The sequence below is a fragment of the Hyperoodon ampullatus genome (genome assembly GCF_949752795.1).
Source record: "Hyperoodon ampullatus genome assembly, chromosome: 3".
NCBI classification, from domain to species: Eukaryota; Metazoa; Chordata; class Mammalia; order Artiodactyla; family Ziphiidae; genus Hyperoodon; species Hyperoodon ampullatus.
The window spans coordinates 103,652,621-103,666,686 of NC_136916.1; the positions used below are offsets into that span (position 1 = coordinate 103,652,621).

Sequence of the window (14,066 nt, forward strand, 5' to 3'; positions counted from 1 at the left end):
TTTGCGGTACGCGGGCCTCTCACTGCTGTGGCCTCTCCCGTTGCGGAGCACAGGCTCTGGATGCGCAGGCTCATCGGCCATGGCTCACAGGCCCAGCCGCTCTGCAGCATGTGGGATCTTCCTGGACCGGGGCACAAACCCGTGTCCCCTGCATCGGCAGGCGGACTCTCAACCACTGTGCCACCAGGGAAGCCCCGGTCTTTTTCTTTTTTTTTTAAATTCACTTATTAATGTTTTTTTCCAAGGGCTCATATGGAGCTCTATTAATTTGCTGAATTTCCCTTGGAGATAGGTATCAACTACAAAGAAAACTATTTCTTATAAGGTTGAATCTGGAATCATGGAAAGCCAAGAATAATCCCCAAGTCTTCTAAGCCCCAACACTATAGAATGAAAGGAAGACTCTCTGTCTAGTGAACCAGAACAGAAGTTAAGGGAGAAAGACTTGTTTTAAAAGGTGTCAAAATACCTTGTGCTGTTTCAGTAGGAATGGTAAGAGCATGAGCATCCCCCCATCATGCACGATCCACCACACATCAATGTTGCCCTCAGAAAACTGCTCCACATTGCTGGGAAAGAAGGAGATGTTTTTAGCCACCAGCAGGGCCAGATGGGCAGCAGTTGTCACTCGAACTGTGCCTAGAGAGAAAACAGAGAGAATCAGGATAAGCAGGATGAATCCTTAGGCTTACCTTGCTTCTTACCGTGTCAGCAAAGAAAGGATAATACCCATTGACAGTTCTTGGAGCAAGGTGTCCTATTTACACAGTAGGCTATACCAAATCAAGTAACGAAAATCATTTAAAAAATTTTGAATAGCTAACAGAATTAGACTGAGAACTATGATTTACATTACTAGGTGTATTCTGATTACTACATTCCTAAGTGGGGGATACGTGAATTGGGGAGATTTTGATGCTGAAGAATAATTCTTCCAATTCCTGTGAAGAATGTCAATGTGGGAGATCACACATGGAAATATGGCAATTTCAGAGATAATTCCTAACGTAAGACTTGGCAAGATAAACAACTGATGGACATTATGTAAGGCTGGAGGGGGTGAATAGAATCAGGTTATTACTACTAGTAGTTATTTAGGTGCCCTTATGAGACTATGCTTCAGCAAGGACACTGTCTCTACTTTAGGAGGCTGGGGGGTGGGGTTAGGGTATATCCTCTATTTGAGCCCTCAGGATAGTATGAGAAATGTTTTGTACCAATAAAAGTCTTCCAAGCTCGAGCATCTTCACTCTGGCGCCAGCCATTTGGCCACCCCATCACCACTGTGTTGTGCTTCATGCCCCCAAGGCCACATGACTGGATGAGGTGGGAAATGCCCTCTCTCAGCTTGGCGGCCACCACCAGCTGGGAGAATCCTTTCACCTTCTCTGCCTCCATTAGATGCTTTATGGTCTGAAAGAGAGACAGAATCTCAACACTGAATTACTTCATCCTGGGTCTTTTAACTTCTTACTCCTTCTCCGTATTATATTCCCCTCCCCCTTCCAAACTCTGCATAAGATCGTTATCTTCTACAGAACAATTCAAAAAGTTTAATTTATCCCAATGAAATTTTATTATCCTTTGCGTTTTTCACTTGCTAAGTGCTTACTACGTATGTAGGTAGTTGTCTACATGTACTGATAGTTCCTCTACCTTTTCCTCTCTTCTGCTTTTCTTTCTAACATACCAAACAAATTGAGAATAGGGATCGTCACAAAGTGAATATTCAATATTCCTTCTTAATTGCCCAGGGTGAGTGTGAACATAATCTCCTTCCTTCCTTAGTCCCAGTCTTGCCCTGACTCATATTACTAGAAATTCAATGTGACGATTCAGTTTCAGTTTAGAATTATCTCAGGTATGTTTTCTTTTTTGTTTTTGCTATTTCCACATCCCTTTTGATATTTTAATGGTGATTACTTGCGACACTTGTATTTGTTTTACTATTCTTTTATTTATTCAAGCCAGTTTGGAGATAATATTTCATTTAGTCTTACTTCACTCTCTTGGTAGAAAGGTAGAGAGAATAATGGTGTGGAAAATGGATATGATTTTCCCAAAGGCACAGATTAAGTCAGTGGTGTAGCTAGGATAATTGGGGTCTCTTGACTTCCAATACCGTGCTTTTTATTTATTTTTATGATCATTCTGGACTAATGTTTCTTAAGCATTTCTAGTTCTAGGGTTTCAAAGTATTCCAAAATGAAATCCAGTAAAATTTTTGAAATGTAACTGAAATTTCTCTGGGGTGAGTTCTATCATTTGTAATAGAGTGAAATCTACTTTCTTCTTCAGGAAGAACTTTAATATCCCATAAGCTAATCAGAAGTAGCAAAGGAATCTTGGTCATGGTACCATGTAGATTAGGAAAGAGGAAAAAAATGTGCTCATCACTCCTTGTTGTCACAAGATTGAGAGGAACCATCACAATAGTTCAAGGGGTGATTTATTTACATGACTTCTCTCAGGGCTCAGTCAATGTCTGGAATCTATTTGGAAATGGTGCTTAGCCTTGATAATCTTATGGTTTAGAAATGCTTTTTAAATGGGAAGAATAAATTATTACCTTCTGGTTCATCTTAGTATTTGGGAGAATATGACCATTCAAGTCAGCACTATGAAGGACACCCCCTAGATCACTCAGGAAAGGGATTAATTTAGAAATCTGAGGTCTTATGACTCAATAGCACAAAACCATAAGCTAAATTCCACTAGGTCAATAAGCCTTGACTCTTACCTGCTCAGCAGCTAAAGCTTCACCATAGTTCTCCAGGAAGTTCCCCACGATGACAGAGCCCACAATAGTGAGACCCTTTCCTGCCTTAAGCTGTGAAGCAAAGGTGAGGAGGCGAGGATGCTTGACATGTAGGTCTTCATCTAGTTTCAGCAGTACAAGCAACTGAGGCCTGTAAAGAGGTTGGTGGGGAAGGGGGTGGGATGAGAAAACACTCTGGGTCTGGGGACAGAATGACAAGTCTACCCTTTAATTCAGGAGATCTGTATAAAACACGTACTTTGACAGAAGGAAGAGATTAGAGAAAATGATAAGGTGCGGCTGCACAGTTATTCTGAATTTTCCCAGTATTACCTCAAATTGATCAGTCTTGAAGGAAGAATGAAAATGGTAGAAGTCTAGATCATATAGCACATGAATAAAAGGGAACAGAGGATCAAGAATTTAGAATCAGTCAAAGCATGTCCATTTCATGAACTCCTTGAGCCACATGATTTCCTAATCAATGAAGCACACCTTTCTGTGTGGTAACTCTGTGCCAAACACCACTAAGCTCTGTTGTTTTTCTTTACCTCCAGTTTTTAGTGTGTGGAGGCCCTTCTTCCAGCCGAAGCAAAGCAAATCGGGCTGCACTGAGGGACAGCCCGCGGATACCATCACCCCATTCTTTCTCAGCTCTGGGAGAAAGAGGAGAAAAGAGCAGAGACAGATTTAAACCATAAGAAGTACAATCTCAAAAAACAGTTTACTTTTTCTTTATCTAAAAGTAACATACACACAAGGTAGAACGTTAAAGCTCATATTGAATATTTATGTGATGCTCTCTATTAACATAATGAACCCACAGTAAGCAGATCAACACTACCCTTCACCAACACACTGCACTACACAACAGTTCAGAATAAAGGCTGGAAGGGTCACTTAACTTGTCCTGTGATGTAACTATTCAAAAGCAATAATGTAAAATAGCAATTTGGATTAGGAAATTACTACAGATCCAAAGTTTAAATTATTTCAAAAATAATTGCAGAGAAAGCAAAACTCAGTGTAATCTTCTAGATCAGAGTGTTATTTATTCCTAATTTGGGGACATTGTTAGTGAAGTCTTAGTTGTTACAAAGTTATTCAGGACTAATTTATTTTCCATTTCAGACACAATTCCTCGCCTGAAGAGATAAGCAAGAATATTTATATTTGTGTTATACTTTGTTTTTTTTTTAATTTTAATTTTGTACTGGAGTATAGTTGATAACAATGTTGGGTTAGTTTCAGGTGCACAGCAAAGTGATTCAGTTATGCATATACGAGTATTTAGCAGAGTTCCCTGTGCTATACAGTAGGTCCTTGTTGGTTATTTTATTTTTTTTGATTTCTGTTGGAGTATAGTTGATTTACAATGTTGTATTAGTCTCTGCTGTATGGCAAAGTATACTTTAATACTATCATTACTATTTCAGTACATCCTTTTAGTTATCTTTTCCCTGATCCATTCATACTTTCTCAACAGGTTCCCTTTATGATCAATGGCTTATGTCCATAAGGTGACTAAGAGAATTAGGGGTACAAAATTTAGGTACAGATGAATGAAGTCTCCTGGATCCCTAATGCAATTTTCACCAGGCTGGCTCTAACCAAACTAGCCAGTTTCGATGTTTTAGCAGCAATCAGGTTGTATATCCAGACTTACCCTTGGTACTCAATGTACTTGTAGATCATACCAGCTATTACCATAGCTACGATGGCATAATACCAGGAAGAAATAAACATCAGAGCCAGACAGATACTCATTCCCATGAAAGCGAGGGCCCTAGAAAATTAAAAACAAAAAGAATTTTTTTAATGTTTTTCTAAGAAGCTGAAAAAGAAGTCTGTGCCAAAGGTGCTTCTTAAACTGGTGAGAAATTATTATTTTTAAAAATTCCAATATATTGCAGATAGAACTTCTGTAAAATGCAATAAAAAATGAATTACTAGAAAAACTGCTATATGCTTGGATGCTGTGACAATGTCAAATTGCTATAAGGTTTCTAAATGCTTTTTCTCAGTTTTTATAGTTGTCTTATCATGGGCTGGCAACAATCAATAGATCTGCACTGAGCCCTGAACCACCCTTAGTGCTGATGTTTCCCATTGCTGGAAAAACATACAAATGAATAGGGATGCTATGAAAGTCATCTGTACTTATGAGGACAATTAATTACCTACATGGGAAAGCAAAGATGGGACATGTGGTCAAAATTATCAATAACTCTTTGATCTTTTTAAAAAAAAGTATTTCATGTGAATATGACTAAAAACTTTATGAACATTTATTAACACAACTGCAGAACCCACTGGAAAAAATCTCCCATTAGTTTCTTTACTTTACATAAGGAACTTGGAAGAAAATAATGAAATTCTTGTTTTGATCAAATAGGTAGACAACTATGCTTACTGAAGTTGTTTTCTGTACAGAATGAACTTAGTTGTATGACAAATTTCAAAGAACAAATAGAACAGTTGTTAATCTGGAGAAAATTAGGATCTAATTAATGGATGAAAATATACAGTGTAAAGAGAAAGAGAAAAAGTAACAAAAGCAAAATAGTAACACAAAATAAGTTCATAATGAACTTTTAACTAAAGTTAAAGCTAGAAAGAGGATTAGAGGTGTTAAGATCAGTTGAAGATCTAAATTTGTGCCAGATAAAGGTTACATCACTACCCACCACTGGTAAGTGAAACTAGAAAGGGATCAAGGAAAAAGTCAGCAAAGAGGAATGTAGCAACAGGTACATACAGGGCATATTAAAGAACTTCTAGCTGTGACAGAAAATAAATGGAAAGAAATGGGATGGTAGCTAAAAATGTGGTGGCTCCTTTAGGACTGAGGAGACGTGAACACAACAGCAGCAGCTGTAGCAACATTTCATTGAGAGCTTTACTGTGTACCTGCACAGTGTACAGGCACTGTGCTCAGCACTTTACATTATCTCAAAACAACCCTATGAGATAGATAATACTATTAGTCCCATCTTAAAAATGAATAAAATGAAATTTTATGTGGTTATGTGCTTTGTTGAAAGTTACAAACTAGGAAATAGCAGAGCTGACACTTGAACTCAGGTCATCTGACTCCATAGCTCATACTCTTTTTTTAAAATTTTTTTTAAAAAAATTAATCAATTAATTAATTTTGGCTGGGCTGAGTCTTCGTTGCCTCACACAGGCTTCTGTAGTTGCAGCACGTGGGCTCTAGAGCGCACGGGCTCAATAGTTGAGGTGTGTGGGATCTTAGTTCCCCGACCAGGGATCGAACCCAGGCCCCCTGCATTGGGAGAGTGGAGTTTTAATCACTGGACCACCAGGAAGTCTCATCATGCTCTTAACTACTAAATGAAATCACATTAAGGAAGGGAGTCTGAGAATCAAAACTGATGAAAACTGATGCAAATGTGAGGATAAATGGAAAGAAATGAAGCCCAGTGCTTAGCTAAGAGGGAAACAGGCAATCAGATATGCAAAGGGTAGGTTGTTTTAACCTGAAGAACACAGCAGCCTGGAAGTATTTATTTCACAGTTTTCATCTTTATTGTCAAGTGGGTATTATAAGTTATTATAAAACCATATATATAAAAAAAAACCACAGTAGGATGGTGGAAGTTCATGTGAGCACTGGAAGTTGAAAAAGACAGTAGGAAATGGGTGACCAAGAAAAAATTGTATCGAGAACTCAGAATCTCCTAGCTTTCTAGTTCAATGATGGGTTCTCTCCAAATGTGGGGAAGAAGAAGAAAAAAAAGTTGACTTACCAGTGGTAGTAGCGGAACCGGGGTCTCCAATTGGGTGTTCGAAGTAATGTTTGCAAGGCACATGCCAAGTTCACGAAGAGGTAACACATAAGAAAAAACCTGGCAGAATAAAAAAAGTAAGAGGAATGATTATTACTGTAAAATAATTCTTCAAAGGTTACTTTAGATAACTAGAGAGATTTGCTATATTTAATTTAAGCCTTTGTTCTAGGCCACTAGCCTTTAATTGAGACTAGGGTGTAGAGGAACTTAACCTCCACACAAACCTGCTCAACCTCCGAAGTTCTCTCTCAGTGAAAGACACAACCGCTCTTTACCCAGTTCTTCTTGGGACAATCCTGGTTTCCTCTTCACTACTCAACCTTGTTCCAAATTCACTTATCAAGTCCTATGGATTCTACCTATTTACAAATCTCTAAACCTTCCCCCCCTCCTTTCCACCTCTACTTCTATGAGCATAGTTGAGGCCCTCATTTCTTCTTTGTTGGATTAGTGAAATAAGCTTCCAACTGGCACTCCCAGCTCAATTTTGGCCTCCTTCTAACCTCTCTTTTATACTGAATTGATCATTATGAAACAGAAACATGATCATTTTGTTCTCAAAGGATTACCCACTACTTTCAGGTAGAAGTTCCAGGTCCTTTGTGATCTGGCTCTACCTACTTCCCCACTCTGCACCTCTCCAACCCGCAATCTCCCACTCGATCAAAGCCAAACCTTCACTTCTCCAGATGTGCTGCACTATTTCATCTCTCGGCTCCTTCACACACATTCCCTGCCTGGGATCTCTTTCACCCCTTCACTGATTAGCAAATAACCAGCCTTCCTTCAAGATACAAGTGTCACTTCTTCCAGAAAACCTTTCCTGAGTCTCAGTCTTTGGAGCTCATATAGTGCTCAGTGTTCACCTTGACCACAGTGCTCATCACACTAGACAGGGATCACTGGTTTCTTTATCTATCTACCATCAATTCTCTGAGGTTGTGTCTCAGCCATCTTATGCTTATTCTCAGCAGACTGCCCAGTGCCAGGTAGGTAGTAAGTCATCAATAAGTCAATAAGTTGAATGACTAGAGTAAAAGCTACAATCAGTTGATAACGAATCAGAAATGAAGGCAAAGAACTTTTGAAGTTATACAGGTAGAAAGAAACCATGACAACTTATGAAGTTAGCCTTACATGAAAAGTCTCAGGAATATTTATTATTTAGGTGAAGTTACACCTATACTTGGTTCTCTCTGTTATCACTACTGTTACATGCCTGATGGAAATCAACATGTATTATACATCACATAAGCAAGAGTAAGTGAAAAGAATAACTGGCTCTTACATGGAAAGAATTGGGGCCACAAGATCCAGGGAGGCAATAAGGATTCCCAGCTCTGCAATGGCTGCAGTTAGAAGTAAAGCCCAGGTAGGTTCCCCATTGGCTTTGCTGTGACCAAACACCTGTACATAAAAGGGAAATATCAGACACAGGAGTGTGGGGAGGGTTTGAGTCAATGCTCCCTGATTCCTCTATGCTATGGTTTCATAGCTCTGAAAAATAATAGTATTACAACTGTAGTAGCTTTTAAATGCCTTTACCCCACTCACATGTAAACTCATACTAGAGATTTAGAGGGTCTTGTGCTAAAAACCCACGTCTTCATATTATATGATCCAGTAATTCCTAAGCCTTATGAAGATCACACTGTTTCTTGTAAAACCTGAGAAAACAGGAAGAGGGCATAGGACAGGGTCACTCACCCTCAGAAAGGGTATGATGTTATCCTTGGCTATAGCCTGTAGCAGCCTCGGTGCACCTGTGAGACTCTGAAGTCCAGCCCCACACGTGGAGAAGAAGGAGCCAATAACAATCACCCATGGGGACGGCCAAGATAAGGTACCCACCACGAGATTACCTTTCACAGCATCCCCAAACCTGGGAGAGAAATCAGAGTGAGGAAACTTGACCTGGAAATAACTTTAGATGAAAAAACTAGACTGACATTCCCCCAATTTTTTCTATTTATAATTTTTAGAGAATCAAAATTGAGATAGACATGAATAATAATAAATGTAAAGGTAGGTAGATCTGATCAAAAGGCACTAGTAGCCTATATTAAGAAAAAAAATAACCTGTAGGGCCAGAAAATAAGCTAAGCTTTAAATAAAGCTTTCCCCCTCAAATTATCAAAATATCTACTCTGCAGGAAAACTGTAAAGGTATAGAAAAATACAAAAAAATCAGGGAGGAAATCCATAATCATAACATAACTGCTAACATTCAGCATACCTTGCATATTTTAGTGTTTACTATGTTTTTAAAAACATAGATGAGACCACACTGCACCTATACTTCTGTATTCTTTTTAAACTTATAAGCAATTTCCTATGTCATGAAAAACTCATGAATAAACATTTTTACACGTTTCTTTACATTATCATAATTTACATTATCCATTCCTCTAGTGTTGATTTTCTACTATAGAAAATACTGTGATTGACATCTTTATGCACATATCCACATTCACATTCCAAATTTTTTTTCCTTATGGTAGATTCCTAAGAGGGAATAACTGCAACAAAAGGGATCAACATCGTTAAATATTTCAAAGCACTACCAAAGTGCTTTCCAGAAAGGGTATACTGGATTTATTCCCACTAGAAGTAGATGAAGGTTCATGTCTTATGGCACATACCTATTTCACACCAGCTCTGAGTATTAAAATTTTAAGTCACTGCTAACTTGATGGGTAAAACATGGCATCTCATTGTTTAATTATTTACGGTTTTAATGATTTTTTACAATGTATCACACACAAAAGAAATGTGCAAAAACTAAATGCATATTTCAATAAATTTTCACAAAGCAAACATCCACGTAAACATCCAGTCAAGAAACAGAACACACTGCCAGCACCCAAAATCCTCTCTTATGCCCACTCATCAGCTCTTTCTCCCTCCCCACTCTCCTAATTTTTTTTTTTTTTTTTTTGCGGTATGCGGGCCTCTCACTGTTGTGGCCTCTCCCATTGAGGAGCACAGGCTCCGGACGCACAGGCTCAGCGGCCATGGCTTACGGGCCCAGCCGCTCCGCGGCATGTGGGATCTTCCCGGACCGGGGCACGAACCCGTGTCTCCTGCATCGGCAGGCGGACTCTCAACCACTGCGCCACCAGGGAAGCCCCCCACTCTCCTAATTTTTAATGCTATATAGTTTTACCTGTTTTTAAACTTTAAATAAATGAAACAGTATATATGTTTTGTGTTTGGTTTCTTTGATTCAACATTGTGAAATTTTTCCTTTTTTTTCTTTTGGTACATAGCTGTGGTTCATTAATTTTTGCTGCTGTATAGTTTTCCATCACATGAATACATAATTTATTCATTCTACTGCTGATGGACATTTGGACTATTTCCAGATTTTGCCTTGTAAGGACAATTCCACTGAAAGAATCCTTGTGCACACTTCTTAATGCACACATGCATGCATGTGTGTTGGATATATCTAGCAGTGGAATTGCTGGTTCATCAGGTATGCATATGTTCAACTTTAGGAGATAATGTCCAACAGTTTTCTGAAGTGGTATTCTAATTTACACTTTCTATAATTTTTATATTATAATTTACCAAAGCTCTATAAACCCATTTTCAATCACAATCATATAGAAATAATAAACTGTGTTACTTATTTCTTTTTGTTAACAATATTTATATAGCATCTATTAGAGTTCTTGTCCTCAAAGAATTCAATCTAGTATAGGGGACAGAAATATGAAATCAAGTAGCTGCAATACAGTATTTTAATTGCAATAATACAATATGTTCAGTAGAGTGGCTGAACAAAGGGAGGAGCGGTTATCTGTTGCGTGAGTCTGGGAAAGCTTCACAGGATAAAGGACACTTAGTCTAGTCTTAGAGGATGAATATAAGTCTGCCAGGTGGGAGTAACCCATTCTAAGCAAATAACATTGCACCCACAAATACATGGCTGGATGGAGAGTTGAAACAACAATATTTAACTCTGTGTTATGGCTGGAGCTTAGGGAGTTTTTGATGGAACGGTGGGAGATGAGATCAGAAAGAGGTAGAGAGGGCAAGGCCAAAGTAGTGGGCATTAAAGGGGCTTTGGCAGGCTCTGAGCAGGAAGGTTCTATGATCAAATTTTGTGTTTTAGAAAAATCATTCTGGTGACAGTGTAGAAGAAAGATTAGAAGGTAGTAAAACTGAAAGGGAGAGTATTACAATAATCTAGGCAAAAGATCCTGAAGGCCTGTACAGAGTGAGGGGATAAAAATAGTGGAAAGAATGAGATTAAGATGAAGGGTGAAATTTATAGGGCTTAGAAACCAACTGGATGAGGGAATTGATGGAGGAAGTCTAGGATGACACCTAGGTTTCTGTTTTGAGAAAGGGATGAATGGTAAGCCTATTAACTCCTCAAGATGGGGAAAAAGGGAAGAGATATAGCAGGTTTTGGAGGAAGAGTTTTCTAGAAATCTCTTGCAAAACATTTTCTTTTTGTATTCACAGATGAAAGGAAAAACAGCAGCCTTCATGAAGGAAATGAAGAAAGTAAGTTTCAAGATTTTATTTAGAATGCCAATCAGACACACTTATGTCTCATAGAGGAGATGTTAGAAACAATTGAGTTTTAAATTTTTATTTTTTATTATTTGTCCTCCTTTACTGTTAGTTTTCCAACAGCTCTCTTTACTGTACAGAAAAGTCCTCATTATTCAGACAAATTCACTGCTTTATGAAGTCCTATATCCACTGCATCTTATACAACAACATACTGGCCCTTATTATACAGCTCCTTTTTGGGGACCTATATACATGTATTTTCTAATTGTTAGTTGTGATATATATCTCAGGTGGGTTTTGAGTTTATAACTGTCTTGGGGCTGTATGGGATGATCAGACATAATGGAAGATAGACACATGATTGTTACAAAGAAATCAACTACTCACTTGTCTCTGAGAACAACGCCTTCAATACATGCACCGAAAAGGACAACATTGCTTAAATCTATGATACTGAGAGTCAAGGAAACTGATGTTCACCTTCTAAGATGCACATAAACACTCAGGAAACTTCTATCAGTAAAATGAGTGGCTAAATTCACTTATCTCATAAATTCTTTCTTGAGTTTTAGAGATGAGGTGGGTAGATTATCTGATGTGAAGTGAGGTGGTAAAAAGCAGATATCTTTATTACCATGATAAAAATACTGATCACCCTTGTTCTATGGCTGTTCCTATGACTAAGACTCAGACTGGATCCATCAAAAGGATACAGACAAAGGAGGTAGTCAGGATGGCGAGGATAGTGCCAATGGGAATAGACTTTTGAGCATCTTTCAGATCTCCAGATCTGTTTGATCCAGCCATGATACCTTTAGAAAAGGAAAAAAGAACAAGTTAACTTCTTCAGTTCCTGGACACTTTTGATATTCACATTGCTATCAAAGACTACAGGCAAATCTGGGAATCCTGAGAATATAGTTTTGTGTAAGAAAAATCACTCCCTGGGTCTGATTGTTTGTAAAATAGGCAACAGCCCATCTGCTTACCTGTGACAGAGGGAAAGAAGATCCCCACCAGAAGAGTGAAAGAGGTGGTAATGTCAACAAGGACATACTCATGGTTTAAGCTGCCTAAGACATCAGAAGATTTGGCTGAGGGCTTTTCAATAATCTCTCCCTTTGGTATATAATTACTCCAAAGATTCTCTGCAGTGGGAAAAAAGGGTATATAAGCAGCAGCACTATGGAAAGGACATAATTAGATAATGTTCTAGCCAACAACATTCTAAGTCAGATTCATCATTTATATAGCTTTTAAGGGTATGTTTGCTTCTACATGAGCACAGATATATGCACATATATATCATATAACAAAGCACACATAAATAAAAACCTAATGCCTTTTCTCATCTGGTTCAAATGTAATTTGACAAAATACTTTGGTACACACAAATGCAGTTAAGTTTACCAATGCAAATTAGTAAAAGTTAAGCGAACTAAAGCTGAATGCCTTATAAAACCTATTTTTTTAAAAAAAATTAGGCATCAATGCTATTTTGAACACCTTAGTGTAAACTTGCTTACGTGCAAAGAAATTTGTGGGCCAAACAGTTAAAATAGAAGTCACTTACAGAGAATTTCAAAAATTTAGATGAGTTAGGAAAACACACATGTGGATATGATGACATTAAAATAATTCTAGCTGTCACTGTGGGAAAAACATTGGCAATTTTATAATAACACAGAGAATACTTTATTATCTTAAGTTAAAAAGTCATTTGCTCAGCTCTGCATTCAAGAGCAGTAAATTTTAGCAGACAACACTGCAAGGGAGTCCTGAAAAAGGATAAAATCACTAACAGAAAAGCAGAAAGATGTTGAATTAAGAGCTGTGTGCTGAACTTAAGAAGGGAAGTGGCACCGTGGCAGTATTGATGGACAATAGATGAGTCTAAGATGGCAAAGTCTTGGGACTTCCCTGGAGGTCCAGTGGTTAAGTCTCCGTGCTTCCAACGCAGCGGGTGTGGGTTTGACGCCTGGTTGGGGAACTAAGATCCCACAAGCCGCGTGGCATGACCAAAAAATAAAAATAAAGGCTCAACAAGATGGCAAAGCCCTCCTCAGAGAAAAATTTTAGAAATGTGTCCCCAAACCTCCCAACTCACCTGTAATGACACCACTAGCCAATCCAGGGATGCCCTGGATTGAAGTGACATTATTGTGAACAAAGTATTCATCACAGGTGGCATTGAAAAACTGACTTGAATTACAGAAGAAGCTCCATAACTTTGACGGTACTGTCATGTTGTTAATTTCCTTGGTCTTCGAGCAAATATCAATGTGCCTTGATGAAAGGGTGCGGTTGCCCAGCATGCAGACCCTAAATGAAAACAAACAGGGAGGAGAAAGATGAAGCAAGGGGAAAAAAGTATTTTAAAAAAGAAAATAGGTTAGAAACAGGTTAGTATATAGGTTTGCTCAGGAAAAAAAAAAAAATCTCATCTCTGAGAGTTTTTACTGTCATAGATGGTTAAAGAACTAATATTGACTAGCTCTGTGAATGGTGTCTTACATTTTCTGCCAGTGTAATCCTTACAGCGATCTCACAAAATATGTGCTAGTATTTCTACATCGTGGATGGAGGAACTAAAGTTTAGGGAGAAAAAGGAGTCTGCCCGAGGTCATACAGGTGGTAGGTAGTAGTGACAGAATTCAAATAGAAGAACTGTCTGAAGATGATGTGCTGAGTCATCTTCCAGAATTTTTAGGTTATTAACCAACTGTTAGGTCTTAAAAGAATCTTAGAGTCCATTTGTTCTTCTTCCATACACACACACACACACACACACACACACACACAAATCCACCCCTTTCTTTTCGGCCTAAGAAAAAGCCTTATGTTCATAACAACTCCCTTGAAAATGTTATGCTAAAGGTCAGAGCTTCTGGCTACTGTTTCAAGGAAGACAGCTTGGCTAGAATTAGGCCATCCGTCTATGACCTAATAAAAAACTGTTTTTGAAC

At 38.3% G+C, this 14,066-nt stretch overlaps 1 protein-coding gene across 5 annotated transcripts in view; it reads right to left on the reverse strand.

Moving 5' to 3' along the window:
* Positions 1 to 14,066, reverse strand: part of SLC12A6 (solute carrier family 12 member 6) — a gene marked incomplete at both ends in the record, with an annotated part of 84,197 nt that overhangs the window by 3,496 nt on the left and 66,635 nt on the right. For all 5 annotated transcript variants that reach the window (XM_079698830.1, XM_079698829.1, XM_079698827.1 and 2 more), the window contains 12 exons: positions 470 to 639; positions 1,218 to 1,413; positions 2,741 to 2,909; positions 3,310 to 3,414; positions 4,425 to 4,544; positions 6,529 to 6,627; positions 7,859 to 7,977; positions 8,278 to 8,452; positions 11,488 to 11,545; positions 11,814 to 11,912; positions 12,090 to 12,248; positions 13,208 to 13,422. In XM_079698830.1, the coding sequence (XP_079554956.1) occupies positions 470 to 639; positions 1,218 to 1,413; positions 2,741 to 2,909; positions 3,310 to 3,414; positions 4,425 to 4,544; positions 6,529 to 6,627; positions 7,859 to 7,977; positions 8,278 to 8,452; positions 11,488 to 11,545; positions 11,814 to 11,912; positions 12,090 to 12,248; positions 13,208 to 13,422 (1,684 nt within the window). The remainder of the gene's footprint in view (positions 1 to 469; positions 640 to 1,217; positions 1,414 to 2,740; positions 2,910 to 3,309; positions 3,415 to 4,424; positions 4,545 to 6,528; positions 6,628 to 7,858; positions 7,978 to 8,277; positions 8,453 to 11,487; positions 11,546 to 11,813; positions 11,913 to 12,089; positions 12,249 to 13,207; positions 13,423 to 14,066) is intronic.